This window comes from Notamacropus eugenii, chromosome 1, assembly GCF_028372415.1.
Source record: "Notamacropus eugenii isolate mMacEug1 chromosome 1, mMacEug1.pri_v2, whole genome shotgun sequence".
NCBI classification, from domain to species: domain Eukaryota; kingdom Metazoa; phylum Chordata; class Mammalia; order Diprotodontia; family Macropodidae; genus Notamacropus; species Notamacropus eugenii.
Genome location: NC_092872.1, coordinates 608,015,840 through 608,035,406, shown reverse-complemented (window position 1 = coordinate 608,035,406; position 19,567 = coordinate 608,015,840). Strand labels below are relative to the sequence as shown.

Here is a 19,567-nt window from a genome sequence, read left to right as displayed (position 1 = left end):
GATCCTGGCAACTACTTCATTTCATTTATAGGTAGAGTCTTATATACATGGTCTAAGTTTTCTGTCTTTTTGGTACTACTGCCAGACTTAATACTTCATACTTTCAGATAAATAATACAAAATTTGACACAAAAATCTTTTCTTGAGCAGTACGAATATAACCTATATTTATAAATTTAAAACTCCATGTATATGCTGTAAATTTTGTTTCCCATTGTGAGCTAACTTTTATATTTCAATTTAAGATGTTAACCAAATCAACAATATGACATTTGCCTAACTTAGTTTAATTAAGAAGATTATATTACACTAGTTAAAGTAGAATCTTCTAAACAATTTTTAAAGCAAAAATAATTGTCAGGGCACTTCATCTAGTATTCTTCATAAATACACTATTTTTCCAAAGTATAAGTTATTTTGGTTGTATCATCTGCAACAATGACAATAAAAGGTGCCCTATAGTCTTTCTAAGTAGAAAGGAGGTTAATTTACAGAGGCTTAGAAAGCCAAGACTAGACACAATAAACTTGACTGACTTTTAGTTACTTACAGTGCAAACTATGACATCACCTATTTAAGGTTTCTGTATTCATTCAGCTTAGAAGGTGTTTCTTTCCAAGGAACTGAACTTTTCTGTCAAATGCATTGATTAACCAGGTAAATTTGATTCATAAAATGGATTCACTGTAAATTTTATATATAAATCATATACATCACTAAGTAAGTTCTTTATTCCATCTTCTTGTATTACATCACTTAGCATAATAAATCTCATATGACCTGCAGTAACAAAAGCAGAAACAAACCACTCATTCAATTTGTGTACAGTTTTCAGGTACATATTGTTAGACAGTCACATATTTTCATCTCCTAGGTCAAGGGCTACATAAGCTACAGTGGTTCAAATGACAACAGGCATCCTTAGATTCCAGCTGATAAAAATTCCATTTAAAAAACTGACTATGATGGCCTAAGATTACAAAGTAGAAGCTTCCAGACATAGTCTCCAATGCATAGGTCTTGTGGGCAGAAGATAGCACCTGCCTCAACCACACCAGTCATTCTCCCTCCTCAGACAGTCAGGCTCCAACTGGAACCTCTACCACAGTCCAAAGCACACATTTCTAAGATACATATGGAACTGATTTAAATTTATAAGAATATGAACTACTCCTAAATTGATAAATGATAAAGGATGCAATTAGGCAGCTTTCTAAAGAAGAAATAAAAGCAATCAATAGCCATATGTAAATATGCTCCAAATCATTAAAAATTAGAGAAATACAAATTAAGCCATTCTGAGATTCTAGTTAATATCCATCAGACTGGCAAAACTGACCAAAAAAAGTACAGTGATAAATATTGGTCAGGGTTCAGGAAAACAGGTAAAGGAATGCACTGTTGGTCGCGCTATGAACTGCTCATGCTACTCTGGAAAGGAATTTGGAACTCTAACCCAAAAGTTACTAAACTATGTAGTTCTGTAGACCTAGTGCTACACTACTAGGTCTATACTCCTAAAAGATCAAAGGAGGAAAAGGACCCTCACATGCAAAATATTTTGAGCAGCTCTTTTTGTGGTAGCAAAAGATTTGAAGCTGGGAGGGGGGGTTGTGTGCTCATAAATAGGGAATGATTGAATAAATTATGGTTTATCAATTATCAATGTAATAGAATACTATTGTGCTTCAAGAAATTATAAAGCAGACAGTTCTAGAAAAAACTGGGAAACCTTGTATAAACTGGTAGAGAATGAAACGAGACGAAACAGGACGTTAACTTAAACAACATTATAAAAATGAATAATTCTGAAAAATTTAAGAACTCTGATCAATATAATGACCAATCACGATTCCAGAGGACTAGAGATGAGGAATGCTACCCACATCCTGAGAGAGAAGTGACAGACTCAATATGCTGAATCGAACATAACATTTTTGAACATGACTAATATGTGAATTTGTTATGCTCGACTATGCATATGTTTATGTTTTTTTTTCTTCTCATTAAGGAGGAAAGAAAAATGGGAAAGAGAAAAAATGTTTGTTAACTTTTTTAAAAAGAAAACTGAATTATAAAAAGATACTTAATACCTTAGCACGGCCTTCTGGACCCTATAAACCAATTATATGTAAAAATTCATATTTACTTTCATCTCCAAACTATTTGAGAGGCTACAAAGAGGCTAGGCTCAATCCCAAAATAAAACTTCAGGAAACATGTCACTTTGTTCAAATGAGGTAGAGGATAAGTAAAAAATCACTTTTAACATCTGGAATACCTACTTCAAACACCTGAAAATAAAATTACCTCGATTACATTCCAACACTTTGTAAATGACATCCTTGGAAACTTCCTGGATAGATTTATGATAGCCTAACACAACAATACTCTGATTTTTACTTCAAATTTAACATAGCTTACTTAACATATCTGTGCTGTTCTCTAGCCATCTCCAGGAGTATCACCTCTATGCCAAAGTAGAAAAATGCATACCTTATCAAAAGCAGATTGAGTTTCTTGACTATATTATTTTCCACTAAAGGACCCAAACAAAATAGACATTATCAAAGACTCCCTTCAAAATCCTGAGAGGTATAGCATTTTAGAAGATAATAAATTTTATTTTGGCAGTTTACCACTTTGTTGTTAAGGGGGGGAAAACCATGACAAAAGTTCAAACGACAGTTGATGACCTAATAGGCAATCACTTTAATTGCCTTCACCCTCTCCTTGTTTTAATCTCCTTTAATAAAAACAGGATGGATGCCTCATTCCAAGACATAGAAGATATGTTATCAGCATGTCAATAATTATGCCTTCTATTTCTTTCAGTCAAATTCCACAAAGAATACAGTTATGATATATGAGACAGAGAACAGACAATTATTAAAGTGACATGGAAATCACAGCACTTCCTACAGGGTGCACAATACTTTCATGGGTGGATCAACCATCAAAATCTGGAGCAGTTCAAGGCCATGAAATGACTAAACATTCAGATGTGACTCTGTTCATTTCTCACTTTCAGTTCTTCCTAACCAAACTGCACATTTTAAGCCTCTCAAAAGAAAACAACTGGCAAAGTTAGCATGGAACTAATATAACTGAATCTACATGAGATCAGGCCTGCTGAGGAAAATGTAAGAAGCCCTGGTTCTGTTGTTAATAAACTGCCATTCGTATTAGACTTCTTTCTCTTCTTTCTCTCTCTTCTTTCTCTATTTTCTTCCACTCTGCTCTCTCAAAAAGACAGTGCAGCCTGAATGCACCTTATCTCAAGTCTAACCCCTCTAAGAACTGAGGTATCTTATCTCAGGTCTATCTATATACTAGGCCATAATGAGTAGGTGAAGTACATAATTTGCTTACCACTGTCACTTCCAGACCTGCCTTCTGCTACTATTTTTAAGGAAACTCTTCTTTAAGGTTCCCTTCATTTATCTGTATCATCCTTTTCTGTCCTGGTTCTTTCCTCTCAACTGACTAACTGGGAACCCTGGATTTTGATATTTCTGGGAGTTTTCATTTGGGGATTTTCAGGAGTTCATCAGCGGATTCTCTCAATGTCTACTTTATCCTTTTATTCTATGATACCTAGGCAATTTTTTAAATGGTTTCCTTAAATATTACATCTAATTTTTTTTTTTTACTCATAGCTTTCAGGTGATACATTGGTTCTGTGTTTTCTGTTTTCTAGGTTAGTTGTTTTCCTATGAAATTTTTCACAGTTTCTTCTATTTTTCAGTCTTTTGACTTTATTTTATTATTAATTGATGTCTCATGGAGTCATTGGGGGAAGCTACATGGCTCAGTGGATAGAACACTGGGCCTGGAGTCATGAAGACCTGGGTTCAAATCTGACCTCAGGCATTTACTAGCTGTATGACCCTGGGCAAGTCATTTAACCTGTTTGCTTTGTCATTTGTCCTTTGTTTTCCAAGAGAATCAATGATATCATGAGGTGACATCTTGATTTGTATGTGAATTGGATTTAAGAGAGGCAGAAATCCACAAAGTCAACAGCCTCACTCTTTTTTCCAGAGTCATCAAAATCTAGTGGCCAGACCAAAGTCAAAATGACTGGCAATGGCCCAGGATGTGGTGGATGATATTGGCACTTCTGATGTCTGTCCAAGCTCTAAGCATTCCACAGTGACTGTTTGAGCAACTGTCAGGGTCATATTGTTCTCATCTGCCTATTCCACCAGGGAAAGTCTTCCATGCTAGGGACAGACATAATCCTAACTCACTGATGATTTTAAGGCCTCTCAATTACTCTCAACCTGGTTTAGCCCATCTGCTGAGATGGTTTTCCAGGATGCAATCACTATGCATGCAAAGGTTTTCCTTTCACTGGAGGTCTTCAAGAGAAGATGGATGAGGTATGATGTCAAGGAGTCTATTTTAGGTATCAATTGTGGTAGATGGCTTCTAAGGCAATAGGATCATAGACTCAGCATAGGAAGAAAATACATTAGATACCATTTAGTCCAACCCCTTCATTTTACAAATGAGGGAACTGAGAACCATAAAGGTTAAATGACTTGCTGAAGTTTAGTTAATAAGAAAGAGGCTCAGGATTTGAGACTGGGTGCTCTAGCTCCAAATCCAGTTCTTTCCCCACTACTTCCTTCCAACTATGTGATTCTATAGAGTTTTAAGATTACAAAGTGCCTTCCTCACAATAATTTTGTAAGGTAGATTGTTACTGTAGGCTACAAGACTTAAATAACTTACCTATTTGCCTTAATCCACTGGAGAAGGAAAAGGTAAATCACTTGAGAATCTTTGCCAAGAAAATCCCATGAACAGTATGGTTCACAGAGTCATGAAGAGTTGGGCACAATTCAGTTTCACTTAGCCAACTCTAATTTTCAAGGGATTATTTTCTTCCAGTAAGGTTCTGTACCTCTTTTTCCAAGCTGTTAATTCTGCTTTCATATTTTTCTTCCCTGACTCTTGTTTTTCTTTTTCTTTTTAACTCTACTACTCTCTTTTGGTTTTAAAAATCACTTTTTAGTTCTTTTTTTTTTTAACTCTTGCTTTAACTCTTCTGGAAATCCTTGTTGGACATGTGTCCAAGCTACATTTTTCTTTGAGGATTTGCTTGTAGATGGTCTTGAGTCATTCTTTTCTGTGTTTGCATCTTGAATTTTTCTGTTACTATAATATCTTTCTCTGGTAGGGCTCTTTTTTTGTTTAGTTGCTCATTCTTCCAATCTACTTCTTAACTAATGCTGGTCTCTGTGCACTTTTGGGGGGAGTTTGGCCTTATCTTCTTTCTTTTAATGCTTTTCAATTACTTTCACAGTTCTAGCTAGCGGCCTTTCAAGTTTTCTGTGCTCCCAGAATAGTGTGATATAGGGTGAAGTCTGTTCTTCATCTTTGTGGTCTGGGATCTGCAGATTTCTGACTCAAGTTTAAGTCTGCTGGTTTTTCTTTGTTTAGCAGTTTTAGTGGACTGCTGCTTGACTCAGCCACTATTGCCCTCTGGTAGGCTCTCCAGGTTCAGAGTAATTGAACTGCTGGCTCTCCTATGATCTGGGATTCCCACCCTGGTTATTCTACCACAGGTTTACAAGCTGGGCTAAAGGATAAAAGTGAGTCACTCACTTCTCTGCTCCTGGGATTAGAGGCACACAACTATAATTTACTTCCAGATCTTCTTCTTTGCTCAATACAAACATTTAAAAAACAACTCATTCCAATACTGTGTAAACTGAAAAAAATAGGTAAAAAAAGGAGTCCTACCAAATTCCTTCTATTATACAAATTTGGTCTTGGTAACTAAACCAAGAAGAGTCAAAGAGAGAAAGAAAACTAAAGACTATTTTCCCTAATGAATACTGATGAAAAAAATTTAAATACTAGCAAAAAAAAGATTATAGCAATATATCACAAATATCACAGACTACATCCAGGCTGAATTTATACCAAGAATGCAAGGCTGGTTTAAATATTAGGGAAACTATAAATACAATTGACTTTATTGATACCAAAAATCATATTATTATTTCAATAGATACAAAAAAATTTTTTTTGATATAACATACGCTCCTATTAAAAACCCTAGAAAGCACGAGAATATAGAGAGCTTTCCTTTGTAAGTAGTCCCCAAGAGCCAAGGGGACAAGCCTTCCAATAAGGACAGAAGTAAAGCAAATATATTCATTATCACAATTACTATACAATACTGAAATAGAAATCCCAGCTATAGCAATGAGATAAGAAAAAGAAACCGAAGGATCAAGCATCAGCAAAGAGGAAACAAATGATCACTTGTGAAGATGATATGATGATTTATTTAGAGACCCCTGCAGAGTCAACTAAAAAACTAATTGAAAGAATGATGTCAGCAAAATTGCAAGGTATAAATAAAACCCCACACAAATCATTAACATTCCTGATATTATCAACAAAATCCAGCAAGAAGAGATAGAAAGAGAAATTCCATTTAAAATAACTACAGACAACATAAAATACTTGGGAGTCTACCTGCCAAGACAAACACATAACAAGAACATGAACATGATTACAGAACACTCTTTATACATACAAAGGCAGCTTTAAGTAACTGGAGAAATATTAATTGCTCATGGGTAGGTTGAGTCAATATAATAAAAATTACCATACTACCTAAGTTAATTTACTTATTATTCCATGTCATCCCACTCAAACTACCAAAGGATTACTTAATGGAGCCAGAAAAAATACGATATTATGCAGAAAAAAGAAAAGGTCAAGAATATCCAAGGAATCAATTTAAAAACAAAAGAAAACGAGAAGGGGGCTTAGCACTGCCAGTTCTCAAACTATACTGGGTAAGAAATAGAAAGGGTGATCAGTAGAAGAGATTAGGTATACCATGTACAGAAGCAAATGAGCACAGTAACCTAGCTTTTGAAAACCCCAAAGATATCTACTACTGGGGAAAGAACTCATAAGTGAAAAAAAAACTTGTAGGAAAGCTGTTAAAGTTGTTGTCAAATAGAAACTATGATTAAACCAGTATTTCTCACTATACACCAAAATGAGCTCAAAATAGATCTATGATTTAGATATAAAAGGTGATATCATAAGCAAATTAGTGATTCATGGAAGAAATTACCATCAAATCTATGGATGGAAAAAGAGTTCATGACCAAACAACAGATAAAGAGGTTTACAGAGGGTAAAATAGACACATTTTTTCACAAACAAAACCAATGCAGCTAAGATTAGGGAAGCAGGAAAATGGGGGTGGGGGGTGGGGAACTACCATAGATTCTTCTGATAAAGAACACATTTCTAAAATACATAAGGAGCTGAGTAAAATTTATAAGAATAAGAGCCATTCCCTGATTGATAAAATGTCAAAGAATATGACTAGAAAGTTTTTAGAGAAAAAAATAAAAACTATCAACAGCCATATAAAAAAATGATCCAAATTACTAGTAATCAGAGAAATGAAAATTAAAACAACTCTTAAGTTGCCACCTTTAGATGGGCTAAATTGGCCAAGAAGGAAAATGACAAATTCTAATAAGGCTGTGGGAAAACAAGTATTTTAATGCACTTTTGTTGCAGCTGTGAACTGTTCCAACCATTCTGGAAAGCAATTTGGAACCATGCCCCCAAAGCCACCAAATTTGAAAATCCTTTGACCCAGTGATGTCACTACTATGTCTATACTCCAAACAGATAAAAGAAAAGGAACTATATGTGTAAAAATATGTATAGCAGCTCTTTCCATGGTAGTGAATAATTGAAACTGAAAGAATGTTCATAAATTAGGAAATGGCTAAACAGGTTATGTGATACATAAACTATATAGAATATACATGATATATATATATATATATATATATATATATATATATATATATATATATGAATATATACAAGGTATATGAATAGGATGAAATACTACTGTGCTGTAAGAAATGATGAAAAACCTGGGAAGATTTGTATGAGGTAATACAAAGAGAAGTAAGCAGAACCAGGAGAACAATTTATATGGTAAGAGTAATATTAAGAAGATAAATTTGAAAGATTTAGCAACACTGATCAGCACAATGATTAACCACAATTTCAAAGGAATTGCATGATGAAATATGCTATTTATCTCCAGAGAGAGAAGCACATTTTCTTTTTTCCTTTTTTCTTTCTTTCCTTTCCCCACCTCAATGAATACCAGAATTTGTTTTGCCTGACTTTACATAATTGTATCAGCTTTTATTTTTCTTGTCTTTTTAAAAAAAATTATTTATTTTTCATTTTCAACATTCACTTCTATAAGATTTTGAGTTTCAAGTTTTCTCCCCATCTCTCTTCTCCCCCCACCACAAGATGGTGTATAATTTGATAGGTTCTACATGTACATTCACACTGAACCTATTCTTGTCTTTTCAATGAATGGAAAAGGGGCAGAGAGGAAAAGAATTCAGAAGTGAAAATAACATACAATAAAATGTAAAATAAAAAACACCTATACCAAGGGGGGAAAAAACAAGGAAAACTGTTAGAGAACTTTAAAAAAATTGCTCTGGAAGGAAAGGCCACAAAGTTAAGGCAGCATTTTAAATCCTTTTGAGAAGCACTGACAAAGAACACACACACAAATCACAGAAGAAGTTATATACACATACCCACCATCACCTGGAACAAACAAATCATTATATATTTACTCTAATCACTACAATGCCAATGTTTCTTGTCATAACCACACTTCCACAAAAACACACAGAAATACACCATATCCAAAGATTCACAAGACATATATACACACACACACATTCACAAACATTCCTACATAGTTTCACATATAGTATACACACAATTTGAGTATACCCAAATAAGCAATAATACTTATCATAATTTGAGCATTTCTCATGGGCATCTAAAAATGTTCATTTCTTTTCCCTATAACAAGAGGCCAGGAACTATAGGTCCAAGCTTCTAAGCAACATGATATATGGTAAGGAAGATCTCAGTTCCAATGGAATCCTCTAGTTGCATGGTTCTATGAAAATACAAGGCCACAACAGAAAATTTTGGGAGAAGCAACAGTTATCAAGGGTACTTTATTTCTTGGACCAAGACTGAGAATCCATAATGCCAGGTTGCACTAAGTAACATGTAGACCACTCTGGTTTTCTATAGCCAGTCATATAATCTTTGATCTATAGATAAGAATACAATAATATGCACAAATGCACATAAAACTAACTGAAGACAAGAACAAGGATGTAGTCCTAGCCATACATTGCAACTAGCTTGTAACTAACTGCATATATGTTGTTGGGGAAAAAAACCACTAGTTAAAAATTCCAACAATGTCAAAACATACCATATCTCAGGAAAATTTATCAATAAATGAACATCATAAAATTGCTACAATGTGCCAGGCACTGTACTAAGCCCTAGGAACATAGAGTGACTCTTCAGCGAGAAGTTCACTGACCCAGGGAATGATTAGGTACACTGCTTTTAGGAAATAATACCTCTGCTGAATTTACCTGTGCAATTAGTGCTCCAGGATTCAGACTCATAGCTCCAAGGGATGACTGATCTCTACTCAAGTGCTAGCATCTAGAGTCAATTTGCAGAAATATTAAACCTTAAGGTCCACGGAGCAAAAATAAATTTCGCAGAAATGTAAGCACTTAAGAACACCTCAATGAAAATTTCTCAATGATACAATGTAGATTTTGCATCAAATTACACAGGCTATTGTCTGATATAAAGGCTGCATCCTCAGCTTTTAGTGTTTTTCTCCAGAGAAGCATTTAGTAAATTATGTTGACTCTTTCCGTGTACCTTTAGCTTCTGACAGTCATAAATCATGGATCTCATCTCAATAAGTGGGTAGAAGGTATCACCAATAAACAACTTCTTTTCATCAGGAAAATATTCAAACTGATAATTACCAATTAGTGCTTTAGTCAGTTCTAACAACTCTTAATCTACCTATATTCTGTTGTATTTTTTTAAACAATATGGTAGTATGTCCATCTAACATTAAAAGGTTCCACACTAGTTGAAGAACAATATTTCACTGGGTCAGAGATTGCTGCTAGTCTAAACCAACACTGTTTTTCTGACTATTGTGAAGTTTCTTTGGGGAGGAGAAGAAGGTGTTGGGTAAACTGGAGAAAGTAAGTAGTTCTCATGGTAATCATAGGATGCTAGTAATCTGTTTTAGAATGATTGCTAATAATTCACATTTCTTTCTTTTTCCTCATTTCTTTTTGTCAAACCCAATTCTTATGTACAATTTTCACTTAGTAAGTAATGTGCCCTTAAGCTTCTAATAGAACACTGATTTTCCAAAATAGGTGTAAGTTAAAACTATTGGATTTAAACTTCTGAAATCATTACATAAAGTAAATGAAAAGTACAAAACATATCTTCATGATAAAAAGATTTTCACCAATCTATTTACTTCCATATCAAAATTTAAATAGGTCCAGCTCTTACACTACTAGTAAAAAAGAAAATGTATCCTTGTCCATAATATACAATATATGAAAAAGGTTTACACATTCAAATATGCTAAATGTCTTGCTAGTCACTCAAACATTATTTAAAAATGAAAAATACTCATTTAATTCCCTCAGTTGAAAAAGATGTAAAAAAGATTTAAAAACCAGTATGGGAATTACTTAAAGAATTATTTTAAAATTCAATAAGAATCCTAATAAAATTATTTCTTTAAATGACATTGTAATTCTAATTCAATTGACAACACTGATGGGCATCAGATATGTAGAGGCAGTCCTTTGAGTTTCTGTGGAAACAGTTATGAATCAGAAATTAATTTGGTAACTAAAACAAGATATTCATTTTTCAGAATCAACAAACTGATAATCCATATCATGACGGACACATGTAGATGGTCTTTTCCATCTTCATTTACCTGAACAGTTAAACTAGTCTAATAAAACACATAACTTAAAAGATAAAAATAATATAATTTAATATAAAGATATAGTAGTACCTTTGTAACTATATTTTAACTTCCAAATGGTGACAGAATCTCAGCTCTATCTAAGGGTTTTGAATCACCACTTAAAAGCACAACATAAGGAATCAACAAATATTTCCCATATATACTCTTCCATCTATTATATAATTTAAGTCAAAAATGAATTTTAAAAGATAATGAAACAATCATACAGAATACTAAAAGCCAAAAGTGATGCATATTTTTCTTACTAGATATTATATGTGCATATATGTATACACACATATATTACATGTATTATGTGTTACAGTTATTATGTATATGTGTGTGATTATATACAAATAACAGAGCAACACATCAAAGTTATTTTAAAACAATGCTTACCTCCATCGCTAAAGCTGCTGTCTGTTGATCATAATGATTCAGAAGATTAGGCATGAAGGTAGTATTATAAGGCAGGTCTTGACACATCCTCAAGGTGATAGGCTCACAAGAAAATAAACTGTGCCCACTTATATACCCCACAAACATAGTCATGGACCAAAGATAGGAGAATATCCAACTTATAGCCATTCTTCTTGGATCTGAATAATATTCAGATAAACAACTCTATTAATATAATTTTAGATATCATGCATCTGCAGGTCTCTGCTTGAAAATACTTCTTTACTTCTTGTTGTTAAGCTTTGCAAAAAGTTAAATATTCTTTGCGTTGACAGAACTTTGTTAACCTCATCTGACAAAAGGTATTTGTTTTTGGTTTCACAATACAGGTAAATGACATCTTGTCTTTTCTTTTCATTTTATTACATAGATTGCATTTGACTAACACGTCAAGTTGATTAACCACATTCCCAAACAATAGATCCCATATTGGTAGACCAGCTATTTCTTCCTTTAATTGACAGATCTGAAAAACATAAAAGAAGAGAAAAAAATTAGGTACTTCCTCTAACAATAAGCATATTTGTATGTTTAAATTCTTTGGTGAAAGACATTAATTATACAGATTATATAACATACATAGTATCCTCATAAAATATCTGTGTATAGTTTTTAAATGTTACTTAGGTTAAATTCATAATAGAGATGATCTATAAGCTACACTTAGAGACAAATTAATTAAGTGATTCTAATAACTGTAGTTCTTTGTATGGTTCTTTTCATTTGTCACAGAATCTAAAGTGAGACTACCTTCTGAGGGACCATAAAATTGTCCTAAGTTTAATATATTTCCTTTTAAATGTGTATAATTACTATATATGTTATTAAAATTTTAAAGTATAAAGATTTCATGAAGATAAATCTTACATTGCAATATATAGGAATACTGAATTTTACTCATGTTTGAAACTGCTTTATCAGAAAATTCTGGGTAGAAACATAAAAGTCACCTTCTAAATGACAGATTTAAACTAATGGCAATCATGTGGCTTCACCCACAACAGAGCATCCTACTAGATGGTTATATTACAAAAGCCAGAACCATATATTAAGCAGTTTATGATTTCATGTGTTTGAAATGAAAGATCCTTTATTCAATTTACCAATACTCTATATATACAAATAGGGAAGGACTCCCAATCTAGGGTCCCTGTCCATCATGGAGCAACTAGAACTATAACTAGAAATTTCAGCATCTGAGATCAACTTAGATGAAGCAGAGAGCAGGACTGGAAAGGGGAGAAACTAAGGAAATGGGTGCTGAGGAGGCTGAGGAACTAAGAGTACAGGGTATTCTAAGTAGGGCAGGTGTTGGGGTAGAAAGAACAGCAAGCATTTATTAAGTGCTTACTATGTATAATGCACTGTGCACTGAGCTAAATATTGAATTTAATGGGAAAGAGGGAGAGAGATCTGAAGACCCATAAAGGACAGCAATGATCTAGACAGAGTAGATGGAATTTTAAAAGGTGCAGTTGCCAAGTGATGGTGGTAGGAGAAAGGTCTGAAGTATGGCAGTGGGGAGCACAGAATATACCAACTCCTTCCTCTTGACCTTATGTTTCAAGAGAAGTGTGAAAGAAGGAACACTGGGCTTGGAGAAGGTGCCAAATATTAGGTGTCTTCAGAAAAAAGCTAGTTTTCAGTGGCCACAGGAAGATGAAAGGAATTTGAGAGGAAGGGATATGGGATCATAGACCTAGAACTTGAAGAGACTTTGGAGATCACCTAATCACAATCCCTCTTTTACAGATGAGGAAAGTGAGCCCCAGAGAAAAAGGTATTAAGTATAGGAGCTCTGAATTGAACTCAGGTCCTCCAACCCTAAATCCAGTAATCATTTTTTACTTCACCACGACAGAGGAGAATTCTCCAGGGGTGCAGGGAAAATGGAGAAAAGAAAATTATAGTACCTAGGAAACAGCAAAGGCTGAATTCACAGTCTAAATCAGGGGTAGGAAATCTGTGGTCTTGAGTCCATACGTGACCTTCTAGGTCTTTGAGTGTGGCCTTTTGACTGAGTCCAAGTTTTATAGAATAAATCCTTTTATTAAGAGGATTTGCTCTGTGAAGTTTAGATTCAGTCAAAGGGCCACACTTGAGGACCCATGGCCACATGTGGCCTTGAAGCCACAGGTTCCCCACCCTGGTCTAAACTATAAGGAAATAGGGGCAGCAGTATTCTGCCAATGCATTCACTATTGATCCCCCCTCAGATGATTGTTTTTCCAGTCTGGCACATGGAGGAGGGGGTAAAGAAAAATGCCATCTGCCTCACCTTTGTGGGAAGGTGCCTCAGGAGAGGGATAACACAGCCATAGGATCTTAAGGGAATAGTAGCCATAGGCAGGGGTGAAGGAGTGGACCATTAGGTCTGGTGGAAGGTGGGAAACATGCCCTGGTAGAAGAAATTACAACTTTTCCCCTTCAGGAATTATATTCCCAAGATGCCAACATCTGACACAAAACCTGGATCACCAGTGTTAGTTCTGCCCTTTGTTTCCCAGTATAAAACAAGTTAGCTATTAACCTAGAAAGTACTTTCATACAACATGTACATATGTTAATGTATAAATATACACATACAATATTTCACAGTATATACTGTGTCCAGCAATAATATCCCCACTTATTCTGCCCTTGCCCCTGACAGAGGAGCTTCTTTTGCCAAAGATAGAATTGTGGTAAGCAGTCCCGACTACAGAACACTACCTTTGAAGCCAAGAGGGCCTACTTTAAGTTCCAGTTCTACTTCTCACCTGAACAGCCTAAGGCTCTCAGTTTCTTTATCTAAAAGAAACTAGCTGTGTTAACTGGAGGAGGAAGAATTAGATGTTCAGCTCTAAATAATATGATATTACGATCTGAAACTTGGAATGCATTTTCCCCTCAAATCCTAATGGTAAGGTAGTCATTGAAAAAAATATTATTATGACGGAATCACAGAATCCGAGGGTTTAAAGGAATACTAGTGGTCATGCAGTTTAATCTATATAAAGGAATCTCCACTATAACATGCCTGACAAATGTCATATAATCTCTTCCTTAAAACCTCTAAGGAGGAGAAATTTATCACCTTTTTAAGGTAGTCTATTCCACTTTAGCTCCAATCATTAGGAAGCTTTTCCTGACAAGTTTAAACTGGCCTCTCTGTAACTTTCACTCATGGCCCATAGTTTCATCCTCTGGAGCCAAAGAGAAGAAATATAATCTTTCTACCATATGACAGCATATCAAATACTTGAAGACAACTCTCATATCCTTTCTGAATCTCCTCTTTTCCATGCTAAAAGGAGCTTGGTTCCCTCAACCGAGCAACTGATTCTATGAACAAAATCAAAGAATTTTAGAGAGAACTTAAAGAAAATAAGATGGGACTCTTAAGTGACTTGCCCAAAGCCAAACAGCAGTTAATCAATTGGTAATGTATTTCAAGTGCATGAATTATAGGCTTTTGTGTACTAGCCTATGAATCTAACTATCACTTACAATATTAGTCTATGGGAAAATTGTTCTAATGCTGAAATAATCAATTTATAGAACTATGTTTAAAAATTAATTCATAAGCTAAGGATTGCTTATACCTCTGGCATCTAGGTGAAAGGTTTTATGCTTTAAAATTTAGTTTAAAACAATGTGAAAATGTGATGCTAGGGAAAATTCTCTCCAAACTAACCCAAAACCAAGACAGAAAACACCCCCTTGTATTTCCTGCTTAGCTCCAAAGGGACTCAGATTGCCAGGCCTTTGTTGTTTCTCTGACACTCATGGCTATCTGCCAGAAGCCCTTGGCTGACAGGTGCAGTCACCTCTAACATGGAAAGCCAGTCAGACACAGAAATCTCCTGTACTAGTTTGGGTTAAGAAAAGCAGCATCCTCCCTCCCTGTTACCTGCCAAAGGTTAAGCTGAGGAGCTGAGACCTCTGTTTCCAGACAAAAAGCAGCAGACTCCTCCCTCCTATAAGGGAAGGGGTTTAAGAGTAATTTGGGGGAAAGGAATGGGAAAGAGTCTGTGGTGTTCAGGTGCCTGTACACCTGAACTTTAGCACCCCCTTCTGGATAAGTAGAGAGGATCAATTACCTGTATCTCCCTGAATTAAACATCTAAAAGGGCAGCTTCTGCTATACTCTTCTATGATGCCCAGGTTACTCCAAATGTTCTTTTGGCTACAGGAAAAGTAACATTAAATATCCATCTATATGAACAACATCATTTATGCCTAATTACCATACATCACAATAACTATGTGTATCATTAAATGCACAAAATAAACCTAGGTTTTGATAACATTAAACTGTTCACGTATGTATGGTAGTTCCTTGCTCACACAGCTTAATCCATTCATAACTTTTAAAACATTATCAACAACATAGATCAAATATATCAAACACTATTGGTATTAAGTTATAATGGTTGAGAATCAATAAACTACAAAGTGGAAAGTGATATCTATTATCAATCATAATCACTCTGAAATGGTTTTGATCAATTGATCTGGAATGTGGGGGGAGCTTTATTGGGGGAAATATTTAGGTAACTTACTGGAAAGAATATGTTGGGCTTCACCAAACTATATCAATAAAATTAGAAACAATACTACTGAATACACACTTAACATAATAAAAACTTCCATTAAGGTAGCCTACCTCTCGAGAAACTAAATGTTATAAACAGTCCATGTATCAAAGAAAAAAATGCTATATAATATTCCAGGAAGAAAGTAAAACCAGATGGGATTTTTGAAAATGTAATGTTACCCACTTACAATTCTGTTTATTTCCCCAATATAAAGTAAGCTCTGTGAGAACAGGGATTTTTTTTTGTCTTGGCATCCATCATACCTAATAGGGTATCAGGCATACAGCAGACACTTAATAAATGCCTGTTGAATTTAACTGACTCCATCCATTTCTTCCTAGTTTTACTTCTAACTACTCCCCTTTTCTCATATCCAAATAAGGTAGCTGTCCACTTTCTTTAAATATTGGTTACCTGCAACAGAATGACATAATATCTATAAAATCTATTCAGTTACAAGAAAAAAAATAGTCGCTTGTCAGTCAATACTGTCAGGTATGTTTTATTCTATAATAAAGCAGATAAAATAAAATAATACCAGCAAAATAACAGCAACAGGGATAAAAGACAAAGAACTTTAATTCTTCATTCAAATGTGAATAAGAATGTGGTATACTTCATTTTATACAATCAACACATAATTCTACATTAGCATATAAAAATTTTTTAAAGATCAAATGATATTGTTTAAATACAACAGTACATAAGGAGTTCCTATGATGAATTCTTTTGTAAAGTGAAAAATGTATCTGAAAAAGGGAATAATCAACCTTTGCTAATTCTCTTATTAGACCCTAGAATAAATCTATATTTCTAAGATTCATGAAATCAAAGGGAGGGATCTTAGAAGTTCTGCTCTAACTCCTTCATTTTACAGTTGAGGAAACTGAGACCCAGAGAAATTAAGTAACATGTCCAAAGTCACACATTAAATAACAAAACTGGGACTTGAAGCCACGTACTCTAACTCAAAAGCCAGCATTCTGTATCACAATGCCTCATATTTTACAGATAGGGAAAATGAGGCCAAGAGAGATTAAGTGATTTCCAAAGGTCAGATGATAAATTTGTGGCAGAGCTGGGCTTTGAACCCAACTCTTCTGCCTTCAAATTCAACAGTTATTCCATTATGCCATGCTAGTTTTCTGTTTTGTTTTAAAAAGCAGAAAATAATGGAAAATGAATAAGATCTTTGCTTCTCAGGCAAACATTCTTGGATAAGTATCCAAGGAGGAGTCTTCCAAGAAATATATCTTTTTTTTTTAGGGATTGGCATTCTGTGAGTTTTTTCCAGTGTTTAGATCTTAATCTTGCCAACTAAACAGTAAACTCTCTGAGGTCAGGAACCTTAGATTTTTGCTTCTTTGTATATTTTTTGGCAAGGAGCTAGAAAAAGGTGGGGAGGGAGCTTTTGTTTTCTAAGGGAGACAACATTAAAAAATTCCCTGGAGGTTATCTGAATAGGTGTGACATTCCACGCTGATTTGACTGCTGCACTATTCTTATTTCTAAAACCTTCCCAAAGGCTCTAGAAGCTTTAGTTCTTTTCCCCTACAAGGTAGCAGAAAAACAGTTGTGTAGCTACAAATGGGGAGAAGATAGATTTTTTTACTCTTTTACTTAAAAATACTTGAAATACTGGGGATGGACTTCCTCAGAAAAGGTCATCTATGATAGGTGTCTCCACTTCCTCTCTTCTCACTTTCTTCTTAGCTCTCTGCAATTTGGCTTCCACTCTTAACTATACAACTGAAACTGCTCTCTCCAAAGTTCCCGATGATCTCTCAATTGACAAATTTAAAGGCCTTTTCTCAATTCTCATCCTTCTTCACTTCTCTACAGCCTGACACTGCTGATCACCCCCTTCTCCTTGAAACTCTCTTCTCTTTAAGTTTCTCCACATAGTACTCTCTCCTGGGTCTCATCCCTACCTATTTGACACCCAGGTCACATTGGCTAAGCATTAGCGGTCCACAGGGATTTCTTCTCCTTCTATACTATTTCACTTTGTGATTCATCAGCTTCCATGATTTCAACGAAATGAAATGGTTTCAAAGCAAACATATTTTTGATTCTTAAATCATCCTCTCTCCTGATGTCCTGTAGACATCTTAAACTCATCAAGTTCAAAATCAAACCCATTATCTTTTCCCCTAAACACTGCCCCCCCAATCCATCTCTTCCAAATTTTCTTGTTACTGTCGAAGGCAGCACCATTTTTCCAGTCATTCAGTCATCAGGAATCTTGATGCCATCTTCAACTCCTCATTCTCTCTCATCCTCCATCTCCAATCTGTTGCTAAAGCCAGTCAATTTTGCCTCTGTAATCTGTCTTGCACATGTTCCTTTCTCTTTTCTGATACTACCACTATCCTGGTACAGGTCCTTATTTCTCCAAGCCTAGACTATTGTAATAGTGTACTGGTTAGTCATCTTACCATAGCTTTTTCACCACTCCAGTCCAACTTCCACTCAACTGTTAAAGTAATATTCCTAAAGCACTGGTCCAACTATTTTCCTACTCCTCAATAAACTCCAGTTGCTCCCTATCACCTCCAGGATCAAATTTAAAATCCTCTATTTGACTTCTAAAATCATATATAATCTATTCTCCTCCTCCTAATTTTCCAGCCTTCATATACTCCATACCCCCATGTACTACTGGATCCAGAGCCTGTAGCCTCTTGCTATTCCTATGAACAAGGCACTCTATTTCTAACTTCTGACATTTTCACTGGCTGTTTCTTCATGTACAGAATGTTCTCCCTCATCTCCACCATCTAGGCTTCCTTCAAGTCTCGGCTAAAATTTCACCTTCTACAGGAAGTCTCTGCCAACCCCTCTTAATTCTAGTGCCTTCCTGCTGCTAATTTCCTAGTTATCCTATACATAACTTTTTTGTACATAGTTTACATATTGTCTCCCCCATTGAATTGTGAGCTTCTCAAGGGCAAGGACTGTCTTTTGCCATTCTTTGTATTCTCAGTACTTAGTATAGTTCCTGGCACATAATAAACATTTAATAAATGTTTACTTATTGATCCACATTCAAGGAAGTTGTCAGCCTAAAGGGTTTAAAATCACATTCACTTACCAACAGTAGAACCTAGAATGAATCACTTTATCTCTTCTCTGTAAAATCTTGACAAACTGTCATTTAGCCTCTGGAGGAAAATATCCAGTGATCAGAAACTTTTTTTTTTAACATTTTTAAATAGTTCTAACTGTTACTACTTTCAGAGGGACAGAGATAAAGTAGGGTCATATATGTACTTAAGGGACCTGAGAAAGAAAATTCCAAATTAAAGGGGTTGGAAGAACTACTGGACATATATCACAAGGAGGTCAATAGATGAAAGAAAGGTCCTATACTTTGATGAGATCAATTGTGTGAATTCTTCCTTCTCCTGGAGCAAATTGTAATCCATATACAGCCTCTAATTCTGTGGTTCTGTTATCTATGCCCACTCTGTTTTTCTTCCACAGGAAAGTCAACCCTAAATGCTTAAGGCCTTCCTCTATTTCTCTTAACCCACATGGATTCAAGGCATTAGCAGCAGAATTTTTGTAGTAGTTAAAAACAACAACAACAAAC

General features: G+C 35.0%; 1 protein-coding gene and 1 pseudogene across 1 annotated transcript in view; both read right to left on the bottom strand.

The window, feature by feature from the left end:
- Positions 1 to 19,567, bottom strand: part of FZD3 (frizzled class receptor 3) — an 80,012-nt gene that overhangs the window by 50,420 nt on the left and 10,025 nt on the right. The window contains exon 2 of the mRNA XM_072634809.1: positions 11,333 to 11,858. Within this exon, the coding sequence (XP_072490910.1) occupies positions 11,333 to 11,521 (189 nt within the window). The 5' untranslated portion in view covers positions 11,522 to 11,858. The remainder of the gene's footprint in view (positions 1 to 11,332; positions 11,859 to 19,567) is intronic.
- Positions 594 to 1,001, bottom strand: LOC140520685 (trafficking protein particle complex subunit 2-like; annotated as a pseudogene).